Source organism: Rutidosis leptorrhynchoides, chromosome 4 (genome assembly GCF_046630445.1).
Source record: "Rutidosis leptorrhynchoides isolate AG116_Rl617_1_P2 chromosome 4, CSIRO_AGI_Rlap_v1, whole genome shotgun sequence".
Classification (NCBI taxonomy): domain Eukaryota; kingdom Viridiplantae; phylum Streptophyta; class Magnoliopsida; order Asterales; family Asteraceae; genus Rutidosis; species Rutidosis leptorrhynchoides.
In genome coordinates, this window is record NC_092336.1 from 523953553 (window position 1) to 523975161 (window position 21609).

Here is a 21609-nt window from a genome sequence, read left to right on the forward strand (position 1 = left end):
AGTATGTCATCAATGAACACAATTACCGACTTGTCCAACATAGGTTGGCACACTCGGTTCATAAGATCCATGAATGTTGTCGGTGCATTCGTGAGTCCAAAAGGCATAACTACAAACTCAAATTGCCCGTAACGAGTTCAGAAAGCCGTCTTCTATATATCTTCCTCACGGACCAGCACTTGGTGATAGCCGGACCGTAAGTAAATCTTAGAAAAATACGTTGCACCTTGGAGTTGGTCAAACAAATCGTCAATCTGAGGCAATGGATAACGATTCTTGATCGTCACTTTGTTCAACTCCCGATAATCGATGCACATCCGCATACTACCATCCTTCTTCTTCACAAATAAAACCGGAGCACGCCATGGCGAGGAGCTCAAGCGAATAAAACCCTTTTCAAGCAACTCTTGGGTTTGATTTAACAACTCTTTCATTTCCGTCAGTGCTAAACGATAAGGAGTTTTAGCAATGGGGGTAGCCCCCGGAACCAACTCAATGCAAAATTCAACTTGTCTTTTCGCCGGAACACCCGGTAACTCATCCGGAAAAACGTCTTCAAATTCATTTACCACCGAAATTTCACGAATGGGTGGTGGTTCATCACGAGTATCAACAACATGGGTAAGGAAAGCCATGCCACCACTAACAAGGAAACGACGTGCCCGTGCAAAAGTGCATATCGGTACAAGTCTTCTTCGCTTATCGCCATGAATAATTAACTCTCCCCCACTTGGGGTCTTTACACGAATGAATTTATCATGGCATGAAATATCGACTCTATTACGATCTAGCCAATCCATACCAACAACAATATCAAAATCACCCAAAGTCATCGGAATGAGATCGATTTCAAAAGTTTCGGTACCAAACACAACATTACAATTTTTACAAACATCAACCCCTAGCACCGTTTTACCATCCGCTATTTTGACTTCTACCGGATGACTTAACTTAGCTAGCGGTTTATTCAACTTAGGCACAAATCTTGCAGACACAAACGACAAGTTAGCACCACTATCAAAAAGTATACGTGCCGGACTAGAGTTAACCATGAAAGTACCTGAGACGACTTCATTGGATTGTTTGGCTTCTTCATTCATCATCAAGTAGTTGCAACCCCTAGCCATACCCGCCGCTTTCTCTAGTCGCTTAACATTATCATTGCACAAATCGAGACACTCCGGCCTCTTATTCCTTTCTTTACCGCAATTAAAACAAGTGAGCTTGGTTGTGGATGATGGTTTCGGGCACTCACGTTCCATGTACCCCCTTTGCCCACAATTGTAGCAAGCATAAGTAAAATCTCCGGAAGCACCCTTCTTCACGCTACCGACACTCTCGGAGCCCTTCTTGTTCTTCTTGTTTGAAAAGTTTGAATGACTAGTAGCTTCAAACTTCCTCTTGCCAAAAGTAAAGCCACTCTTTCTCAAGATGAGCGACTTGAAACCCTTGGCCATATCAAACAACTCATCAAAGCTTTTCACCATGTTCACACTAATCTTTTCTTGGTAATTGTCATTCAAGATTCGATAGAAGTCTTCCTTCAACATTTTATCATTCCCAACATACTCCGGGCAAAATTGGATTTTTGACAAGAAAACGCATTTAAGAGTGTTCAAATACATCGACCCTTGCCTCAAGGAACGCAACTCATCCTTAAGTCTAGTAAGATCAGCCGAAGTTCGGTACTCTTGGAAAAACTCCGCCTTAAACTCTTCCCAAGTAAAATTCATACATTGTTCTTCACCTTAAAGTTGGATTTTCGCATCCCACCACAATTTAGCGTCACCTCTCAACATGCTACAACCATACCTTGTCTTTTTATCAAGCGGGCATTCACAAGTACAAATAGCCCTCTCCATATCGGAGATCCATCGGGCACTCTTAAGTGGATCCCGTTCGCCCTCAAAAGTGGGAGGTTGAGCATCTTTGAAATTCTTATAGAAAAAGTCTCGTCTTCCAACATTGTCTTCTTGAAGGACAACTTTAATTTGCTCCTTTACTACATTGACTAATTGCTCGTCAATCGTATCTAGGAACATCTTCTTAACATCTTCTAGGAAAGATCCATGATGACTTTTCAAAATGGCCTCAACCTTGGCCGTGAATTCGGGGTCCTCGCTCGTGCCCCCATTTTCGGTGTCGCGTCCGTTTCTCATCTTCATTTTATAAAACGGATGAGGTTAAACATCGAAACAAAAAGACATAACATATATATATATATATATATATATATATATATATATATATATATATATATATATATATATATATATATATATATATATATATATATATATATATATATATATATATATATATATATATATATGCACATATACACCTTACCACCCCATCTTGCTCAACAATCGTCGTACATCGCTTGTTTGACACGATTTGCACCCGTAACAATGGTAGCTAGTCATTGTTACGCGAGCATCTCGCATTAACTTGCTAGTATAACGTCTACCTCGCTTGATGGATTTCAAATACAACACAAAACCAATAGCGCAAGGTTAGTTCACATAAACCTATGCACTAACGAAACCCGATCCGACCCGAAGTAATACAAGTGCCGCATAAAGCGCACACACAATAAAGTCTAAGTCTAGGCACCTATCTCAAGTCACCTAAATCCCTTAGACCATGCTCTGATACCACTTGAAACAACTCAACCCGTATTCCATACAATAAATTTTTTTAAAAAAAATAATAAACCGTTAGCGCCAAATTAAACGGTTACATATAACCCATTAAACAACATCATAAGTTAAATGTTTACAAACGGCGCGAAGGCCCTTAAAAAATGTAATACAAGTTTGACCCATTCACAAATGATAGTTTTAAACTAAACAACACTTCGAGCAGGGTTTGGGGCTAAACTACCCAAAACACTAGGCCAACTTCAAAAGCTTCGACAAGCATCATCAAGGGACACCTAGTGCCCAACAACCCCTTTTCCCTTATCTGCACCTGCATCTAAAAAGATAAACAACGAGAGGGGTAAGCTAATACTTAGTGAGTGCAACAATTATACGATTACATATACAACCTACTTACTTGCATTCACTTACGCATTTACCGCATACATGCTAGCAATATAAATAATCATACCATCACAAGTATAATACTAAACCTTCCACCATACAAGCTAGCATAACAATAGCATATAGTTCTAACAATATAATATGCTACAATCCACACACAACCATGGTTAACCAATCGAACGAGGGAACGGTATTTAAAAGACCGTCGGAGTTCATAACAACCATTAGTGCACTTAACACGTCATACACTAACCCCACAGGTGGTATCTTAACACGTCGATACTTCACCCAGGGTGGTGCCTTAACACGTCGACACTTCACCCCGAGTGGTGTCTTAACACGTTGACACTTCATTCGTTACATCTCTCAGAGTGGCATCTTAACACGTCGATGCTTCACTCCCGAGTGGTGTCTTAACACATCGACACTTCACTCGCCACGTGAGAAGTGGTGCCTTAACACGTCGACACTTCACAACTCAACTACACAAATAAATACATCATATATGCACGCATATAATTATTCCACTCACCTTAACACATCGGTGATGATCAAACACTTTCGTATGCTTCAAAGTAAAGTACCTAATACATTAAGTACATATTCAATACACAAACTTGTGGAACTAACCACATTACTTAACTCTTGATCATTTAATGACCCAAATGCATTAAATGACCCATTTACACCAAAACCGCCCATCAAAGGCCGAGACTCATTATTAATCACTAAAAGCTAGTGATTAGAGTCCACTAAAACTAACTAACACCAACTTAGGGTATTTCATACCCATTTCACCCAATTAGGTCAATCATTACTCATTTGACCCATTTAACACTTAGACATACAAACTAGGTCAAACTTGGACCCATTAACAATCTTTCATCATTTAACAAGTGTATTAGTGACTAACAACACCATTTGACACTTACAACCTCAATTCACAAGACCAAACCCTAGGTTATAGTCATTTGGGTTTTCCTTACATCAACATAACCCAAGTTCACCCATTTAACCCCCAAATGGGTCTTACAAGCCTCTAATGGCCAAACCCTAGCCATAAATTAACTAAAACTCAAAATACGGAGTTAAGACTTACCAACACTATCCACTCGTAGCTAAGAACGAGGAGAACAACTTTAATTCTTGCTCCAAGGATTGATTCACAAATCTTCACTCTCAAATCTCACTTAGAAATCAATTGGGTTTTATATTTTGAGAGTAAATGGAGAAAGAAGATAGAAATGAAAATGAATAAAGTGGTGGAGATTTAATGCTCCCATCATATCTACACGCGAAATTACCAAACTACCCCTAAAACTCTTTTAAATTAAACAAGATTCGGAGTCAGCCTTCCTGAAACGTCGCGGCGCTACCCCGATTGTCGCGGCGTGACGAACAACGTAAAAATGTGAGCTGTTTAAACTCCTCCTGACTCAGATTCTAGTTATTGGTCGCGGCGCGACCTTCTTCTCCGCGGCGCGACATATAAAGGAAAAATCGACCCTTCTTAGCATGCCTCCTGACTCTAGTTTGCTTGAGGTACCGCGGCGCGGCAATGGTCATCACGGCGTGCCATTAGGCGTGTCCTGACCAGTTTCTCGGCAAAAAACTAACAATTAATTATTTGACTTGTACGCTTCGTTCTCGCTTCCTATACACGTCTAAACTTCATCTTTAAGTCTCACATGACTTAACATCAACAAAAGCCCTTGCATATACTTATATATGCATATATTCTAAATATATATATATACATATATATATATATATATATATATATATATATATATATATATATATATATATATATATATATATATATATATATATATATATTCACACATCAACTAACACAAATTATTTCATTTCATCACATAAAGAACGAGTTGTAAGCGTACAAACGATTAGATATGTACCTTTAGACATGTACGGGAAAACGGGATGTTACACCTTTATTCTTTTAAACTTACATTTGGGATGAGAAAACATAAACGTTTCATTTTACAAAGTGAACACAAGTACAAAAACAAACATTCTACATACGAGTTAGAACAAAAATCCCCAATTTGATTATCATTAGTTACACTTGCCGGGTGTAAGGGAGAACTTATGTTGTATGGCCATATGGGTTTGACAAACCCTCATTCAGACGGTTCGCTACCGTTATTCGAATGAAATATATTTTCGAGAAACAGTGTATGTTCTAACACTATTGTGATGAGGTTCTATGGATGGAAAGTTAAGACTTGATAATTGGGTGCTCGTGATAACAAATTTTAGAATGGTTCACTATTATTTCAATGATATAAATCTTGTGGTTCATTTGTACTTACTTTCTTACTTACTTAAACCTATGATTTCACCAACATTTTCGTTGACAGATTTCTATGTTTTTCTCAGGTCCTTGAACATTTTGTGATACATGCTTCAGCTCATTATTTTGATACTTGCATTGGATGTCGAGTATATATGCATACATGGAGCGTCTTTTGGCTACTTTTAAATTGTGTCGCATAGGTTTCACTTGTACTTATAACGTTGTAACGTAACTTATGGTTGAACTAATCTTGTAAACTTTGAAACAATCTTAACATTTGAAATGAATGCGACATATTTTTGGTCAAACGTTGTTTTAAAGACTTATGACCACGTAATGGGACCTAAGTAGATGGCGCCGTCAATGACGATTTTGTCGGGTCGCTGTATGTAAAGAGATCAATATCAAGTTATACATGAATAAGTAATCATAACTTGTTACTTAGACAAGACTAAATAGACAATTGACCATTATTCCTTAGTGAACCATTTTACACTTAATTTATTGGAGTAGACTGGTTGATAGAATTCTAGTATTCTAACTAGTGAGCACATAGCAAGCACATTAATCAAGTTGGCAAATTGATGAGTATTAAACATATTAGCAAGTAGCAAGTAATACTCATGTATAGTAATAGATAGTTATTCTAAAATCAATCATACAGATATTTGCACAACATTATAATCTAAGTTTTTGTCAAGCTTACTTGCAATATAACATATTGCATGATTAATGTGTAAGCACATATTAATGTCCAACACATACACAAGGTAAGAGAAATCTCTAGTTGGGACTTGGTGACCATCCTAAATGTATCTAAGTGTATTTTAGGATTACAAGTCTTTGCTAGTTACACTTGAAAGCATTGTTCTTCATTTAGCCATAATTAATCACTAAGTCATATTTAATTGAAATTAATATCCTAGTGACATTAGCTTAAGTGTGTTGGTACTTGGTGATCAAATTAGAGATATCTAGATAAGTTTTAAGATCACAAGTTATTGATTAACACTTATGTGTTATGCATAATCATGGTTAATTTGTCATTAAGAAGTAATTAAGCGTAATTAATCAAGATTAGTGTTTTTATGACCAAGACTCAATTGAGTATGGAAAGGACATCTATTCTAAGTGTGTTAAACAAGGTTTCATGAATTATAGATGTCGGGAACTAGTCAAACTTTTGGTCAAAAATGGTGACAGAGAAAACTGCTGTCGCACTACGGTTGACCGTGGTGGTGACCGTGCAACTTGTTTTCAAAAAACTGCGTTGCAATTCAGTTTGGGCTTCTACGGCTGGGTATGCGGTCGACCGTACCATGACCGTGTATTTTGCTGATCTTTTATTTCCATTCTTTAAGTTTTGTTTGACTTGGTCATTTGCAAGATAAAGTATGGATTAGTGACCTTGCGTGTTTTATGTTAAGATGTCGGTCATCACTTATGCATATGTATGTGTCATCATCAAAACATATTCTTTGGTTAATCATCATACTTAACTTTGTCGTTTAGTTCATTAACTGCATCCGCACGGACGGGTGTTGTATCCGTAAGGTTGTGAACCCAGAAGATCCGTACGGATGAGATCCATATTTGTATGGATGGGCAGTGGATCCATACGGATATGCCTGTATCCGTACGGATGAGCATTAGTAGTGTGTGTTTCCATTCAAGTGTTGTTTTATAGCGGTTATGTTGCCTATGTGTTTAATTTTAATTAGAGCACTATACTGACATTGTTTATATTGTTATGAGGCAATAAAAAAAGGAAGAAGCTCATAAGTTAGTTAACTGAGTGATTGTTGGTAATCGGTGAATGGGTCTATTTCTGGATAGAGTTTAAGTAGCATGTCATGCTACTGTAGTTTACTATATTACCATGCTTTAGTGTGATATTACTGCCATGTTTAGATAATGATTGTCATGTTAGTAAGATAATGCATGATTATTGTTGTTGTATGATCTTATGTGCGCACTATGTTTGACACCAGTCGAGCCTGTGGAGGCTGGGGACTCGTAACCGGGTATGCGGAGGTTTGAGTCCGTAGGAGGTCAACTGGGCCTATGGAGGTTGGGTTCATGTCATGTTGTTTGTGTACTGATTCAAGGGGAAGGATTATTGGTAGACACTAGCCTGATCAGCTATGGTCGTGTGCCCGTACAAGCTTTCGATCCTCGTATTGTCTTTACTTATATGCTAGTTGGTTGTTAGCCTGTTCGTGATGTTGATTGCATGTTTTGTGCGTAAGATTAGATTATTAGATAGATTACATTCACTTAGCCGAGTGCTGCTCCCCCTCATTTCACCCTTTGCAGGTTTAGGTACTGCTGTTTGACTATGTATAGGTGTTGAAGACATGTTTGACGAGCGAACGCTGATGTGAACTCTTGTAACCTGTATTTTGTAGCAAGTAACACCGTTGTGTAAACCTAAACTTTATTACATGTTTATGTAATGATATAATTGATGTTGTGGTTTGAATATTAAAGTATTCCGATGTGTTAAAAAATGGCCAGTGTTACAATCTCGCCTTACAACGACCACAATATTGCACGCTTTGCCCGCAGGCGTACGAATTTTTTTTGGAAACTACACGAGAACTTCCCAATAGGTCACCCATCCTTATACTAATATCGCTCGAGCACGCTTAACTACAGAGTTCTCATTTGTTATGCTTGTAGCCCCAAAACGCGTCATGTCTGGTAGTAAAGAGATTTACCCTATAAGTGACTCAAACTTTCTTACACAATCCGATGTGGGACGAGGTGTTACAAACTCTCCCACTTAAATTCCTGATGTCCTCATCAAGCCAGACACAATCAATATCTAGGATCCATACCTCATGAGATGCACGAGCCGAGTGCCCATCACATCCCGAGAGGCTATTATTCTGATACCATTTGTAACATCCCGTCTTACCACGACACAATATTGTCCTCTTTACCCGCAGGCGCACGACTTTTTCTTGGAGACCACACGAGGACTTCCCGGGAGGTCGCCCATCCTAGTACTAATCCAGCTCGAGCACGCTTAACTGCGGAGTTCTCATGGGATCTGTTGTGTTTGTAGCTCCAAAACGCGTCGTGTCCGGTAAGAAAGAGATTTACCTTATAAGGGACTCCAACTCTCTTACACAATCCGATGTGGGACTAGGTGTTACAGTGTGGCTCATGTGGTGGTTGAATTAGGAAATTCGTATGGGATCGTGATTGTGGAAAAAGAAATCAAAAATAATTCGAACGACGATTCATTCTTTACCTCAGTAGATGAAGTCGCCGTGTGTGGTGATCTTGACAGATTTATCATTGTTGTTTCTTGTCAGAACTCCTCTCTAAATCAGTTTGGTCCATATAGCTTGGGGAAGAGATTCGATTGTTGGAGACATGGAAGCAAGAGTTGGGATATCAGACAATGAGGCTATTGGTTCGATCCAAAGAGTGGGTTTGGGGCCATATGTTAATCATTTTAAAGTAATTTATATTGCCTTAAAAGATCAAGCCCGAGTTGCCTTTGTCTTCGTTGTTCTTGTGAGTACAAATAACACTGAGTCAGAAAGTTCTCATATTTTGAGGGAAAGCAGTGGTAATCAACAGTCGGATGTGGTTCAAAATGTGGTTGGTCCCGCTCCTATTAGTATTGATCTGATTGCTTCACCCTTGGTTATATCGTCCCCGAGATCACTCTACAAAGATATTTTAATAGAGGTCGTTTCAACTTATTTGTCGAATTGTTAGCATTCTTGAGGACATCTCTGAGGACTTTAATGCGGGTAATTTGGAGGTCAGGGGTCCATCCTCGATGTCAGGAATCGTAGAGAAAGTCTCCGCGATGTCAAATGTTGTGTGTGTTGATGTAGAGATAAAGAAATCGACTGACTTTACCTATGTAGCTTCAAATTTCTACAAGTCTAGCGGCAAGAAACCCATGGTTGAAGACTCGAATGAAACCGTTTCCTCATCTTTTTAGGATTCTCCTTTAGCATCTTTCGATAAGTTGATGAATCATATGGGCCCATAAAGGTCAACGCCATTCTTATTAATTTAAACGATCGCCTAAAGCTCTGGTCAAAGTTAAAAAAAACAAAGAAAAAGGAGGCGGGTACAAGGTGAAGAATTGCAACGTTTCGCGGAATTCGTTAAAGATATTTGGCTGATGTCATTTATATAAAATCCAAAAATCTACATGGCTACTAGGCTAGGCTATTCACTTGTTGGGCTAATGGGTTCATGGTGTCACGGGTCACCACTAAATATAGTGTGGCTTTAACGTCAATGACGGAGCTTGGACAATTTTATAAGTGGGGCCGGATATGACATGTTTTATCAAGAAAACCAAAAGAGTTTGGTTTACAATATAAATTTTTAGTACATTGGTGATATCTCGAATAATATAGGGCCTCTCGCGGATGTGAAGATTTTAAATCAACTAAATTCGAATCCGTATGAAGGAGATATAATTAAAACGGTGTCAGCTCGCAAATTTATCGAGCCATCACCATTTTGATCATATCTACTTTATAATGGTTCCAATTTAGTTGATTCAAAAGTCCAAGAATTCGTAATTCGAAGGGTTACATGTTTATATTTATTTTGGAGGCCACGACCATTCCGTGCCCTTGAGAAGCTTCATCATTGTCTATCGCGGTCACATGTAAAAATAGTAAAGGATTAAAGAATTAAAGTTGCACACTGTATCATTATATAAAATAAATTACTATTTTTTTAAACATATCATAAAATCAAGTATAACTTGAATTAATCCATATGATTTAACAAAGAAAAACAAAACTATAACTGGAATTAATACATACTCCGTATTAGAGTGTCGATTTTTATCAAGTTCGATTGTTCCCGCCCATGAATTAATTAATTAAATTAAATTAAATTAATATTAATAATAAATGTAAAATATTAATTTAATATTTGTTTCACAAAGCACCCAAAAATTCTTTTCACTTAATTTTAAGGCCACTTGTATTGGTATTGGTAGAAGGCGTTTCTTGTGTTGTCATTTGTCTTTTTACACTTTTTAGATGAGTATGACGTGTTTCTTTATTAAGTGGAGTAGTGGTGGTGTTTCTTTTTGGTGTTAGTTAGGAGTATTGTGATGATGTGTTAAAATATAATTGGGTTACGTAAAGAGGATAAAAATAATATTTTTAAAATAATAAAAAAGAAAACAAGAAACGGATGTTTCTTTATCCGTCACTTTTCAACACACGCTTAAGAAATGCCTAAAAGTAACGCCTCAAATACTTGAAACTAGTCCGGATCCGGCCCGCGCGATGCGGCGGGGGCTTTCGGCTTGTGTATTCATATTTAACGTAGCGTTGTGTATTTACAGAGGGGAAAACGGCTCATGTTTTAAGCGCCATTTAGATGTCGTTGTCTTAAGCGTTTTTTAAAAAGTGTCCGTTTCGAACGTAGTTAGTTTCGTTTTGTTCATAAAACTTTTTCGAGTGTAACGGTGCTGTCGGAAAAATTCAACTTGCGGCGAACAGAAAGATACGGGTTGTCGTTGTGTTAAGCGTTTTTTTAAAAAGTGTCCATTTCGCGTATAGTTAGTCCTGTTGGGTTCGTGAGACTTTTTCGAGTTGAACGGTGGTCTCGAAAAAATTTAACTCGCACCGAGCGAGAAGATAAAGCCCGTAAAAAATTTGGGTTGAAATAGTTTCTTTTGTTTTAATAAAATTATATAATTACGCTTTCTATCCCTGAAAAAGTGTAAACTCGAGAGGTCGTTGTGTAAAGTAAGTGAAAATTGAGGGACCGGTTGTAGTGTGAACGCAAACTAAAAACTACATTCCAAAATAACTGAAACTACACATCCGGCCATGAGTTTTAAAATTTGGGTGGAAATAGTTTCTTTTGTTTTAATAAAATTATATAATTACGCTTTCTATTCCTGAAAAAGTATAAACTCGAGAGGTCGTTGTGTAAAGTAAGTGAAAATTGAGGGACCGGTTGTAGTGTGAACGCAAACTAAAAACTACATTCCAAAATAACTGAAACTACACATCCGGCCGTGAGTTTTAGTAAGTAAAAAATAAAAAAAAATAAAAAATAAATAAATAAATAAATAAATAAATAAAAATAAAAATAAAAATAAAAATAAATAAATAAATAAATAAATGGTTAAGGTTAATGGTTAATGGTTAATATCGATGGTTAAGGTAAATAAATAAACAGCGTTTCTTGCTATTGATACAAAGTAGTCTAATATTACAACGCTTTCGGTTGTTCACCATCCCCTTTGTTTTCTGACATTACTACCACCAACAAACAGCGATTAGTAATGATCGGAAGATTAGCAGCCGCGGCAGATACCCAAACCTCCAGTATCGTCAAACACAGATTTATAGGGTTTTTAATTTGGCAATCATTACATTCAACACTCATTTATGTCTTCTTCAAAACCCTAATTTCACCATTACTATCACTTCATTCATCATCATCATCTTCAATCATCGTTTCCATTTTTTCCTTCATTTTCTTTCAGATTTCACTCATTATTATTTCTACTTCGTTGTTTTCCGTTTCATCACCTCAATTTGTTCGCGGTGTTTCACCTGCTGAGCTGTTTTTCGGTTTACTTAAACTTGTGTTTGTGTATCGAGGTCAGCCGTTACCACATGACTTTAGACGGAGAGCTAGGGTTACGTTAGGGTTTTTGCTGTTTATAGTTTTAGCTAGTGTGTCTGGTTATTTGGCTGTTGTTTGCCTCTCTGGATATAAAGGATTAGGGTTTAGGGGTTTTGTACTTGGCTTGTTTTATGGATTCCATTATGTCTTCATCAAAAGATGGGTTTTGGATTTCCCCATTGTTCAGGTCTCACTAATAACTTTCATTTCATCATTCAACTGAACTGTTTATCTATGCAGTCGATTTCTTATATATTGATTTATAATATATAATTAGTGTAATGTGATTTGAAATGGCTTACTTCAATGTACAAGGAAGCAGTTTGTATTGGCTTTTTAGCGCTTTTGGTTGATATAATGATATTATTACACTGACGAAACTACTTAAACGTTTTAACTGTTATATAATGTTCGATTACTTATTCCTTAGTATGACATAATTCGTTTCAAAACGCACATTTATCTTAGCACCCTTTAACTTATCTGTCATCATTACTTTATCCGTCGTAGACGATTACTGTTGTGATTGACCAGCTTGATTCTCGCTTTCTGCTGTGTTGAACTTTGCAGCGTCATTTGTGCATTAAACTTCAATTATTTTTTTTGATTTGGTTTGTGCTGGTTACGCTGGAGGTTGTTTTTTGCTCATGTATCATTTTTATGTTGACAGCGGCCTCTTTTCTTCAGCTACAAAATGGGAGTTCGTAAGGCAATTGTCAAAGCTGTTAGGCTTTCAAGTGCTGGATTTTTAATCTCGTTAGTGGTGCCTATATTTGTTAATGAACACAAGGATGCGCTGAGCATTGGAGATATAGTCGTTGAGCAGATCATGTTTTATTTTGCATCATGTGCGGTGTTCCTCTGCTGGGAACTCAATCACCATTTGCTCCAGGTTTGATCCCTTATAAAGACATTTTTCACTGTATAACCTCCCTTTCGTTTTTATATAACACGTGTACTCAAATTTAAATCTGGATCTGCAGGTGTTTCTTACAAAGAGATATTTGTTTGCTCCTCCTAAGGGATCAGCAGCAGCAGAAACAAACCCTAGTGATCATCTTCTTGCTGCCCTTGAGGAGACCAGTCAAAGATCTCTTTTGCGCTATCTTGCTTATCTGGATCTATGCATGGTGAGTGAGAGTAATGTTGATACTTGGCGTCGAGCTGCATTCTTTGAAGAAACTGGTGAGACCTACAAAAAAGTGATAGCTGTGTGCTTGAAGCCCTTGGAACAACTCACATTGGATCTGAGTGAAGGGCTTGGGGGTTCATCTGACAAGTCATTCCAATTAGCCAATCAGTTACGTTCATCATCTGACCTGCCTTCAAGTTCAGCACTCCATGAACCATTTTATGACTTTCAGGTAAATAATGTCGCTCGTAGATTGGTTTTTTGCTTTTATTGTGTATTGGAGATAGCTAGATGGGCGGATTAGCCATGGGTCAACACGGGTTTTGGCTGAAGTTGATGAGTCTTATACATTTAGTACGGGTCGACCCCCAGATGAGTTCATGTCCCATTCTTCGTATATACCCGATGTGTTATTGCAAGATTTCTTTCATTTATATAATCCTAAAACTTAATGCTGGAGTAAAACCAAATAGGAGGATTTACGGATCATAATTAGACTTTGTGTGACTTTTAATTCGTGGTACCCTTTTGACTCGTCCTATCTGTTGTTATCTTTTGACCCATTGGGGGGCATAACGCAACCCATAATCATTCATTTTTTGAGTATATGGGTTGAAATGCTACTTCTTACATCATTTCTTTTTTAATGTTTTAAATATTATTATCATGACTTGAATATAAAGTCCATCTGTAAAATGAATTAAGTTGTAGGTTCAATGTCCCCCTTAATCTTTCATTTGTCTTCGTATTTCAACTTAAATATTTTTTTTGTCATAAGAGTAAACTAAAACACCATCAAAAGCTGTTTTGTATCACTTAGTGTTATTCGTTGTGAGTCGGAAACCTGAATAGATGCAAAACTAATGAGATATGTGTATTTAACAAATTAAAAAGGGAGTGACATTTTCTGTACGACTAGCAACATATGCAATGCCCTCTTAGAATAATGGATTGTAGCTTGAGGTTAATGACTTGTTATTTATGGGCACAAATGACAATTTTAACCCACTTACTTTCATTTACGAGGTATGTTCTTTAGGTTGCACTTTTGTGATGCCACACAACTATTATGTTACATTCAGTTTTAACAGAAACCAACTAATATTATAGCTAATGATGCCAACATTCACCGGATATGTTTCTCAATCATTGAAATTATATTACATGCACTTACGAAACAAAGCTATTACAGTTAGTTCTTAACTCGCGCAACCTAAAATATTCTTAACTGCTTCCAACCGGTTGTGTCTTTTTATTTAGTTACGGTTTATCCTTGGGTCGTATAGTGTTCTGGTTGAATAATATACACTCTTTTGTATTTTATTTCCTGCTCCGTAGTTGACCAGTTTGACTTGACAGGTATGTGCATGGTCTGCTCGGATTGCCTCATCATTGACAATACGTTCTCGCAAAGAAGACCGTTTTGGGGTTGCCCAGCTTTCTGGTTGCAATGCTGCTATTATATCTACTCTTTTGGCTTGCTTATTAGCAGTTGAAACTTCAATGGGAAAGAAGACCAACCTTCAATCATCAAACCAGTATCTGGCCGGGCCTGCCAACATCAAATGGGCTGCATTGAGCCCATCAAGGAGAGACTCAACAATTCCAAACGTGCTTTCGTCAAATAAGAAAGATGGTCCTCACTACTTAAAAGCATATGCCATGGCTGACATCCTCAAGACTTCAATTTACCAAATTGTGTCAAGTTTTCATCATGAAATGGTTACCAGTGCTAAAGGTGGATTGCTTGAGAAGGATTGGTTTACTAATGTTAAGCCTTTGTATGGAAGCCGTGAGCTTCTTGTACAGAAGCTAAGGATGTTTCTTGACTTTCAAGCTAACTAGCTGTTTTCTGGTGCCACCACTTCATCTTAGGGAGAACCATTAGCTATGAATTGCCAGATTTTTGTCTCATGTTTTGGCTATTTCACCACTATATTACAAACATATGACGTTGAAGACCTTGACAAGGAAAAAGTAATTGAATTCGTCATCATATATGTGTTGTTTTTATTAATGCTTCTTTGAATATCATTCCTCGAGATGCACTTTCATGATCCTTCTTCTTTGAATCTTGATTAATATGATCAAAATAGTCTAATTTTGAGAATCAGATAAAGTTTTCTAGGCATACTTACATACATAACGGGAGAGGCCTAAAGGCTAAAGCTTTTTTTGTAAATTGTTGGAATCACTGGCGGGAATACAAACCACTGCCCGATCATTATTCCTATACACGCACGCAGTTTTGGAAGGAAACGTGAACTGCATTATAGGAACCCGATGCATCAATCCATATGGGCATGTGGACCGGGTTTGTATCTTGAATGAATCCGGGAGGAACCGAACTTGCGACCACTTACCACCCGCCCAATACAAAGTATTAAGATACCATTCACGCACAAGTGCCGGGTAAGCTAGTAATTGTAGATAAGGAATAAATCCATGTTTGAGTCATGTTTGTTAACAATTTTTTAGAACATTTTCACATTCTCACATAAATCTATATTTCGGTGAATATAGTGAATATTAACAATAAGACCGAGTCATTTTGGCAAACTCGAGTGCCTCTGGTCTCTGTTGCGCCCAAAAAAAAAATATATATATATATATATATATATATATATATATATATATATATATATATATATATAGTGGTAGGATCAAGAGGGAAGTAACCATTCGGGAGAAGCGGGGGAAACAAAATTTTTTTTTTTTTTTTTTCGTTTTTTGAAAAAACTTTGTTCACGAACATTATAGATGAGATGAAAATATGAACATTTAGTAGAGACACTTTGTGATAAATGTTTTTATTTTGGCGGGAAAACGCTCGAAGAAGTAATATATAACAATTATCGTGTTTTTCGAGCGTATTTTGAGGTTTTAGCTATTGGGGTTTAGATATTAGGGTTTAGATATTAGGGTTTAGGGTTTAGATATTAGGGTTTAGAAATTTAGGGTTTAGATTTAGGGTTTAGATTTAGGATTTAGATAGAGTTTTTAACACGAACGGTTTAGAGTTTAGGGTTTAGGATTTAGGGTTTAGGGTTTGGTGTTTTGAGTTTATGGAATAAACCCTAAACCCTAAACCCTAAACTCTAAATCGGGCTAAATTTTACTTCACAAAACATGGAAAAAAAAACGTTCATATTCTTCACGAACAATATTATCTTGAATGTTATTTTTGTCGATCGTTTTCCCGCCTAAATAATAACATTCATCACGAAGTGTCTCTTCTAAATGTTCATATTTTCGTGTGATCTTGATGCCGGAAAAAAAAATTCAAAAAAAACGAAAAAAAAAAAATTTTGCTTCCCCCCGCTTCCCCCCGATTGGTTACTTCCCCATTGATCCTGCCCCTATATATATATATATATATATATATATATATATATATATATATATATATATATATATATATATATATATATATATATATATATATATATATATATATATAGTGGTAGGATCAAGAGGGAAGTAACCATTCGGGGGGAAGCAAAAACTTTTTTTTTTTCGTTTTTTGAAAAAAATTTGTTCACGAACATTATAGATGAGATGAAAATATGAACATTTAGTAGAGACACTTTGTGATAAATGTTTTTATTTTGGCGGAAAAACGCTCGAAGAAGTAATATATAACAATTATCGTGTTTTTCGAGCGTATTTTGAGGTTTTAGCTATTGGGGTTTAGATATTAGGGTTTAGATATTAGGTTTTATAGGGTTTAGATATTAGGGTTTAGAAATTTAGGGTTTAGGGTTTAGATTTAGGATTTAAACCCTAAACCCTAATATATTACTTCTTCGAGTTCGGTTTTGATTTAGGATTTAAACCCTAAACCCTAATATATAAACCCTAAATCTAAACCCTAAACCCTAAATTTCTAAACCCTAATATCTAAACCCTATAAACCCTAATATCTAAACCCTGATATCTAAACCCCAATAGCTAAAACCTCAAAATACGCTCGAAAAACACGATAATTGTTATATATTACTTCTTCGAGCGTTTTTCCGCCAAAATAAAAACATTTATCACAAAGTGTCTCTACTAAATGTTCATATTTTTATCTCATCTATAATGTTCGTGAACAAAGTTTTTTCAAAAAACGAAAAAAAAAAGTTTTTGCTTCCCCCCGCTTCTCCCCGAATGGTTACTTCCCCCTTGATCCTACCAATATATATATATATATATATATATATATATATATATATATATATATATAATACATATACACCAAATATCATTATGAAAAGTGAACTCATGATAATAATATAAGAATAAGACTATTTTTAATCCTGAGTGACTGTGATGTCAGACTTAAATTGTGTACTTTTTTGTGAAAAAGAGGGTTTTTGATTGTGATTTTATTTGACATTCGTTAACCTTAAATGTCAAATTTTTGTGTCAAATATTGATAGGGTATTGTTGTTAAATTTGATTGAAAATGGAGTGAAAAAAATAAATAAATTAATAAATATAAAACGCGAAAACATGTGATTGGATGATATCTACACTCACGCTCAAACAAGTACCCGTCAAATTTTCAACTAACGCTAATATCCGTCAAATTTTGACGCGGGTTAACGGCGTCACATTCTGTCAAATTGTGACACTCACATGACTGACGCTCGGTTAGAACTAGTATAAGGGAAATATTATTTAAAGCTGGCGGGACTGATTTGATGCACCACTTGCATCCAAAGTTAATAAAGCCATAGGCAATAGGTATATGAATGCGGGCATCTCAATTCCGAATTCTCCTTTTATTGATTTTGATGAGGGAGCCGTGAAAGTCGAAGGTAAACTCATAAGTTCAAGCTACCTTCCTAATACTTCGATGAAGGTTAAGAAACAAAGAAACGAAGGCCGGTTCAAGGAGCCGAAACGAAGGCCTTCACCGACTTCATTAAGGACTTGAGTTCGCTTTCGTCTGTTCGTATTCGTTAGGTTGTTCGGGTATTAGATTGATTTTAATCTTTCTATGTGTGTTAGTTACCCTCTTGATTGTTACTTGATTGATTTTTTGTTGTCATTGACTCTCTTTGTATAGCTAGCTTGAGTATACGTTTTAATTGTTTTGAAAAAAAAACAAATGCCGTCATTAAAAGAGTGAAATGAATCAAAAGCTCAAAAATAATACTCTTTTATTTTTATCTATAATATATAATATATAAATTAAATTATTATTTAATTAAATTATTATTTAATTAAAATTTAAACTTCCAAGTTAAATTCTAGATAAATTCAATTCAACTAAATTTTTTATTATTTTTATTTAAATTTAAATTTAAAATTTATTTTAAATAAATCTAAGATAAAATAAGGGTCAAATAAAAGAAGTCCCCTTTGGTCAATTTGACCATTGCCGTATTCGTCGGTGATAAAGTAAAAGTTTTCTTACACATTTTCCAATTTTCATCACTTGTACGCGTTTTAACCCCCAAAACCCCCCCTATAAACCATCATTTTTCTCTCTCGCTAATTTCATCGCAACAATGGCGGAACAACTAACCGAAGAACAAATTGCAGAGTTCAAAGAAGCTTTCAGCCTTTTCGACAAAGACGGTGATGGTATATCTATATCTATATCTCTATACCTCCATCTCTTTCTATATACGTATGTCCTTTACTTACAGTGATTTTATCTCTCTGTATATCATAAATATCTAATTATTTTGCTCTAATTGTGTACGTAGATCTACACCTACACATTCTAATTCACTATATATAATGCGTGTGCACATGATCGTCTATGTTCGTAAGATCTGCGAAGTTTGTTGTTATATGTTGTTTTTAGGGTTTATTGCGTATAGACTCACAGAATTAGCTGTACGATTTGTGCTAGATGTTATGATATGGTTTGTAGATGTAGATCTAGGATGCTAGACCTTGTGGTAACAGCTTTAATGCTGTTTATGTTTACAATTTTATCATAATCATATGCTTGTAATGGTGATTAAAGTCTAACTATATGCTGGCAAGTAGAGTATATTAAACTAGATATTATATGTGGCATATAAACTTTGTTCATTGCTATTATACTTCAAGTGCAAATTGTGTACTTAGTATGTTTATGCAGAGCGTTGTTTTATGCGTTTTAGCTTTTATAATGATTTACCTCTGTTCATTAATCCGTATTGGTGAATTTGAATGTGTGAGGTATTATAGTTATCCCTGTAGTATGCTGAATTTGTAGATTTGATGTGTTTATGTCTATACTAATTCATTTACTGAGCAGTTTTGCATATTGCTTCTTTTTGTGACTGCTTATTGATTGCGACATGCGTCGAAAGTGTCTGTCTATCAGTTTATAATCTTTACCCTCAGTTATTGTCTATCAGTTTATAATCTTTACCCTCAGTTATTCTATCAGAGTTATATATAATGATTATGTTTATGGGTTGGTTGGCATAGTCTTATAGTTTCTAATTGACACCCTCGGTTGTTTTGTCTAATATATTTAGTATATCTCAGATTCTCAGTGTGTATGTCTAAGAGCTCAATACATGCTAAATTTGTAGGTTGTATCACTACTAAAGAGTTGGGAACAGTTATGAGATCTTTGGGTCAGAATCCTACTGAAGCTGAACTACAGGATATGATCAATGAAGTTGATGCTGATCAGAATGGAACCATTGATTTCCCTGAGTTTTTGAATCTGATGGCCAGGAAAATGAAGGTGAATACTGTGAATATAATTGTTATGTTTAGAAACATTGTCTATTATCATTCTGCAAAACATGGTTATATTCTTCGTTTTGATCTATTAGGATCGATAAGTCCCTACCGCCCTAGAAACTGAGGCACAAGCTCAGTAAATAGGGGAGATTCTATTATAATATACTCATATGAATATATGATATGATTTCATGTCTTGCACGTTGGCTTAATGCGGTGGTTTTTTCCTCCCTTGAAGGATACCGATTCAGAGGAGGAACTAAAAGAAGCTTTTAAGGTTTTTGATAAGGATCAGAATGGATACATTTCGGCTGCTGAAGTATGTAAATTAGTCATTCTTCCACTTTTCATTTTCTTTTAGGGGAAATTGGGGGTTTGGGTAAAACTGTTACAAGTTGAAATAGAGTGATAGGTCACTCTGGTACGTGTCACATGAACACTTGGTTGCAGAGAATTATCTCTAGTTCCATCATTGATTTCTAGAAATTTAGAGAGGTTCTCTATCTCTAGAAAACTTGTAAATTTTCCGAAAATGTGTTCAAATGAAATTTAGTTTCCGGAAAACAGTTGAAAACTACAATTCTGAGTTTTTGAGTGTAATTGTTTTTTGTTTCTTTTCAATTAGTGTAGTTATAATCTAGAAATTGGTTTTTCATATTTCTATTTTTTTTATAATCTTAAATTATTTATTTCAGTTTCTGTTTGTTCTCCTTGACAAAATATTTGTTTTTATGACGCTCTCCCTTTCTAACCTTTTCTCTTTTAGGTATTTTATATTTGATACATTTGAGATAAAACGCAACTTTATTCTCTCATATGGTTTTTGACGTACAGCTTCGCCATGTGATGACAAACCTTGGGGAGAAGTTAACTGATGAAGAAGTGGATGAGATGATCCGAGAAGCCGACATGGATGGTGATGGTCAAGTGAACTATGAGGAGTTTGTTAGGATGATGCTTGCCAAGTGATTATGGGTTTTAGACTTTAGTTGGTACTAGTTGCAATAGCAAGTAATATACTGTAGTAAACTTACTGTTTTGGAACACTCGCTGGTTGGATGCGTTGTTAAGCTCGTGGTACATGATCTAATCTGCAGATTGTCTTTTCATAACAAGTTAACTTTGGCCAAGTTCTGATTATATGTCTGTTTTCAAGTCGATATCTAGTTGTAATAGTAAGTATTCATAATTTTTGAACGGGTCATGCCATATGAATAAAATTAACACTTTTAACAAAAAGGGCATGAAAAGATTTTTGAATGAAATGGGGTTGTTCACAGTTTTATTTAGATGCAATAACAAAGCATCTAAAATTGTCCGATGTTATTTTGGTAGTTACTTTTAAACGGACTTTGACACCGAACCTCGATAATCAAATCACTCATATTCCTCATATGCTCTAAACCTCCGATCCAAACAATAATTTAAACCATTGAAATGTGTAGAGTTTCTGATTGGAATTAGGCCTCCATTAATTTGGGGGCAGAGGGGGGGCGCCCGCCCCAGTGGATTTTTTTTTCAGTGTAAAAATTTTAGGTTTTTCTACTTTGCCTCCGGTGGATTTATTTTTTTTTTTTTTTTTTGGGCCTCAAAACCTACATATTTTGCTCCAAAACCTTCAAATTTTGCCCAAAATTCTTCGACTTTTGTCCCAAAACCTTCAACTTTTGCCCAAAAATCTTCAACTTTTGTAAAAAAATCTTCACTTTTGCCCAAAAATTTTCATAATTTGCCTAAAAACCTCAATTTTTTGCCCCAAAACCTCCGTATTTTGTCCAAAAAAG

The 21609-nt window shown here is 35.9% G+C and overlaps 2 protein-coding genes across 2 annotated transcripts; both read left to right on the top strand.

The window, feature by feature from the left end:
• Positions 1-11593: 11593 nt before the first annotated feature.
• Positions 11594-15158, top strand: LOC139844913 (uncharacterized). The gene is made up of 4 exons (XM_071835137.1): positions 11594-12196; positions 12680-12901; positions 12993-13373; positions 14501-15158. Exons 1-4 carry the CDS (start codon positions 11663-11665, stop codon positions 14984-14986), a joined length of 1623 nt encoding a protein of 540 aa, XP_071691238.1. The 5' UTR covers positions 11594-11662; the 3' UTR covers positions 14987-15158.
• A 3423-nt stretch (positions 15159-18581) lies between these two features.
• Positions 18582-21051, top strand: LOC139844914 (calmodulin). Its single transcript, XM_071835139.1, has 4 exons — positions 18582-18718; positions 19669-19826; positions 20064-20144; positions 20660-21051. Exons 1-4 carry the CDS (start codon positions 18643-18645, stop codon positions 20792-20794), a joined length of 450 nt encoding a protein of 149 aa, XP_071691240.1. The 5' UTR covers positions 18582-18642; the 3' UTR covers positions 20795-21051.
• The last annotated feature ends 558 nt before the right edge of the window (positions 21052-21609 follow it).

Bases quoted from the DNA above. Each gene is read 5' to 3' on its own strand.
- LOC139844913 (XM_071835137.1), top strand. From the start codon at position 11,663: ATGATCGGAAGATTAGCAGCCGCGGCAGATACCCAAACCTCCAGTATC. The intron at 12,197-12,679 runs GTCTCACTAATA...TTATGTTGACAG, and splicing joins TGGATTTCCCCATTGTTCAG to CGGCCTCTTTTCTTCAGCTA. The intron at 12,902-12,992 runs GTTTGATCCCTT...CTGGATCTGCAG, and splicing joins TCAATCACCATTTGCTCCAG to GTGTTTCTTACAAAGAGATA.
- LOC139844914 (XM_071835139.1), top strand. From the start codon at position 18,643: ATGGCGGAACAACTAACCGAAGAACAAATTGCAGAGTTCAAAGAAGCT. The intron at 19,827-20,063 runs GTGAATACTGTG...CCTCCCTTGAAG, and splicing joins TGATGGCCAGGAAAATGAAG to GATACCGATTCAGAGGAGGA. The intron at 20,145-20,659 runs GTATGTAAATTA...TTTGACGTACAG, and splicing joins GATACATTTCGGCTGCTGAA to CTTCGCCATGTGATGACAAA.